The 1861-nt window shown below is 32.0% G+C and overlaps 1 protein-coding gene across 1 annotated transcript; it reads left to right on the forward strand.

Annotated features, from left to right (window-relative positions):
* Nucleotides 1-297: 297 nt before the first annotated feature.
* LOC106763517 (cytosolic sulfotransferase 15-like) lies at nucleotides 298-1476 on the forward strand. Its single transcript, XM_014647701.2, has one exon. It carries the CDS (start codon nucleotides 307-309, stop codon nucleotides 1282-1284), a length of 978 nt encoding a protein of 325 aa, XP_014503187.1. The 5' UTR covers nucleotides 298-306; the 3' UTR covers nucleotides 1285-1476.
* Nucleotides 1477-1861: the final 385 nt, after the last annotated feature.

The following is a 1861-nucleotide window of genomic DNA, read 5'->3' on the forward strand; positions in this document are numbered from 1 at the left end:
ATTGAAGAAGACAGTGATAACGACAATTCCATTATATATGGATACCAACTTCATTTTAAAATTAAATTATTTTTCTCATCTTCAACCATTTTAAAAATCATTTTAAAATTCAATCTAAAATTTATAAGTTGGCGGCATACACAACAATGTCTGCCATTTGCCAAAAAAAATAAAATAATAATACTTTAAACGTGCACTAAAATATTCAATTATTTTTCTCTTCTTAAACCAGACTGATTGATGCTATAAAGAACTACACCAAGGTGAGAAAAATTATCACACACATTACTGTGGTAACTTACTTCAATGGCTTCCGCGGATACAAAAGATGCAAATGGAGAAGACAAGCTAGCTTACTCCCTTCGCAGAGAGAGTGGTTTGGCATCCTCGTACCTCTACCTATTTCAAGAATTCTGGTGCCCAGGTATTGCTATAGAAGGTGTAAAAGGTTTTCAAAAGTACTTTCAAGCAAAAGATAATGATGTTGTTGTTGCAAGCTTTCCAAAAACTGGTACTACTTGGTTGATAGCCCTTACTTTTGCCATTGTGAACCGCCAATACTTCTCTACAGAGAATCATCCGTTACTTACTTCCAATCCTCATACACTTGTGCCTTGCCTTGAGTTTAAGATCTTCTGTGATGACATCCATGACCCAGTTCTTCACCTATCCAATATGCTTGAGCCAAGACTTTTTAGTACTCACACTCCTTTCACTGCATTACCTAAATCAATCACTGAGTCCAATGCTAAGATAGTATACATTTGTAGGAACCCTTTTGACACTTTTATTTCTGCATGGACTTACTTTAACAAAATTAGGTCAATGTCTTTACCAGCATTAGAACTGGAGGAAGCTTTTGAAATGTATTGTAATGGAATTGTTTCCTTTGGTCCTTGGTGGAGTCATATGTTAGGGTATTGGAAAGAGAGCATGGCCAGACCAAACAAAGTATTGTTCTTAAAGTACGAGGATCTCAAAGAGAATGTCAATTTTTACGTGAAAAACATTGCAGAGTTTTTGGGATGTCCTTTTACTGCTGAGGAAGAACGTGTTGGAGAGATTGAAAGCATAATCAAGCTATGTAGCTTTGAGAAAATGAAAGAGTTGGAAGTAAATATTTCTGGAAAGTTAGACAAATTCATTGACAATAAGTTCTTTTTTCGAAAGGGTGAAATAGGTGATTGGGTAAATTACTTTTCTCCTTCTATGGTAAACAAATTGTCCAAAATTATCGAAGAAAAATTGTGTGGATCAGGTCTGTCGTTTAAGATCTGTTCTTAAAACTCCCAAGAGCAAAACACATATGTTGCTGTGTCTTTGGTACAATGTTGTGGTCACTTTTTTCTTTTGCTGAAAAAAGAGGTGTCAGTCATTATGTAATGAAATGTGTCTACCTTCCTGTAACCATTCCATCTCAGTTGAATGGAAAATCTATCTTAATATTGATTTAATTTTTTCTGTCAGGAAATCTTTTACCGGAATCCGTATACTTCAGTCTATATTATATGAAAGATCAATGCACACTGGCCTCAATTTGAAACTTGTTTAGAAGATCCATTTTATTGTAAAATACACTAGAATTTGTAAATTTTCTTAAGAATTTAATATAATAGTTTAATTTAAAATTTTTATATATAACTCATATTTGTAAGCATGATTTTAATGTAAGAAAATTATATATATATATATATATATATATATATATATATATATATATATATATAAAAGATATATTGGTTGTAGCCGAATAATAGTCAATACTAATGGAGTACTGACTCAATTTTTCATTCACCGTAAAATTCATATATTTTATAACTTCAAATTTTTACTAACTTGAGTGTGATAATGTATTTTACGT

Source organism: Vigna radiata, chromosome 6 (assembly GCF_000741045.1).
Source record: "Vigna radiata var. radiata cultivar VC1973A chromosome 6, Vradiata_ver6, whole genome shotgun sequence".
Taxonomy (NCBI): domain Eukaryota; kingdom Viridiplantae; phylum Streptophyta; class Magnoliopsida; order Fabales; family Fabaceae; genus Vigna; species Vigna radiata.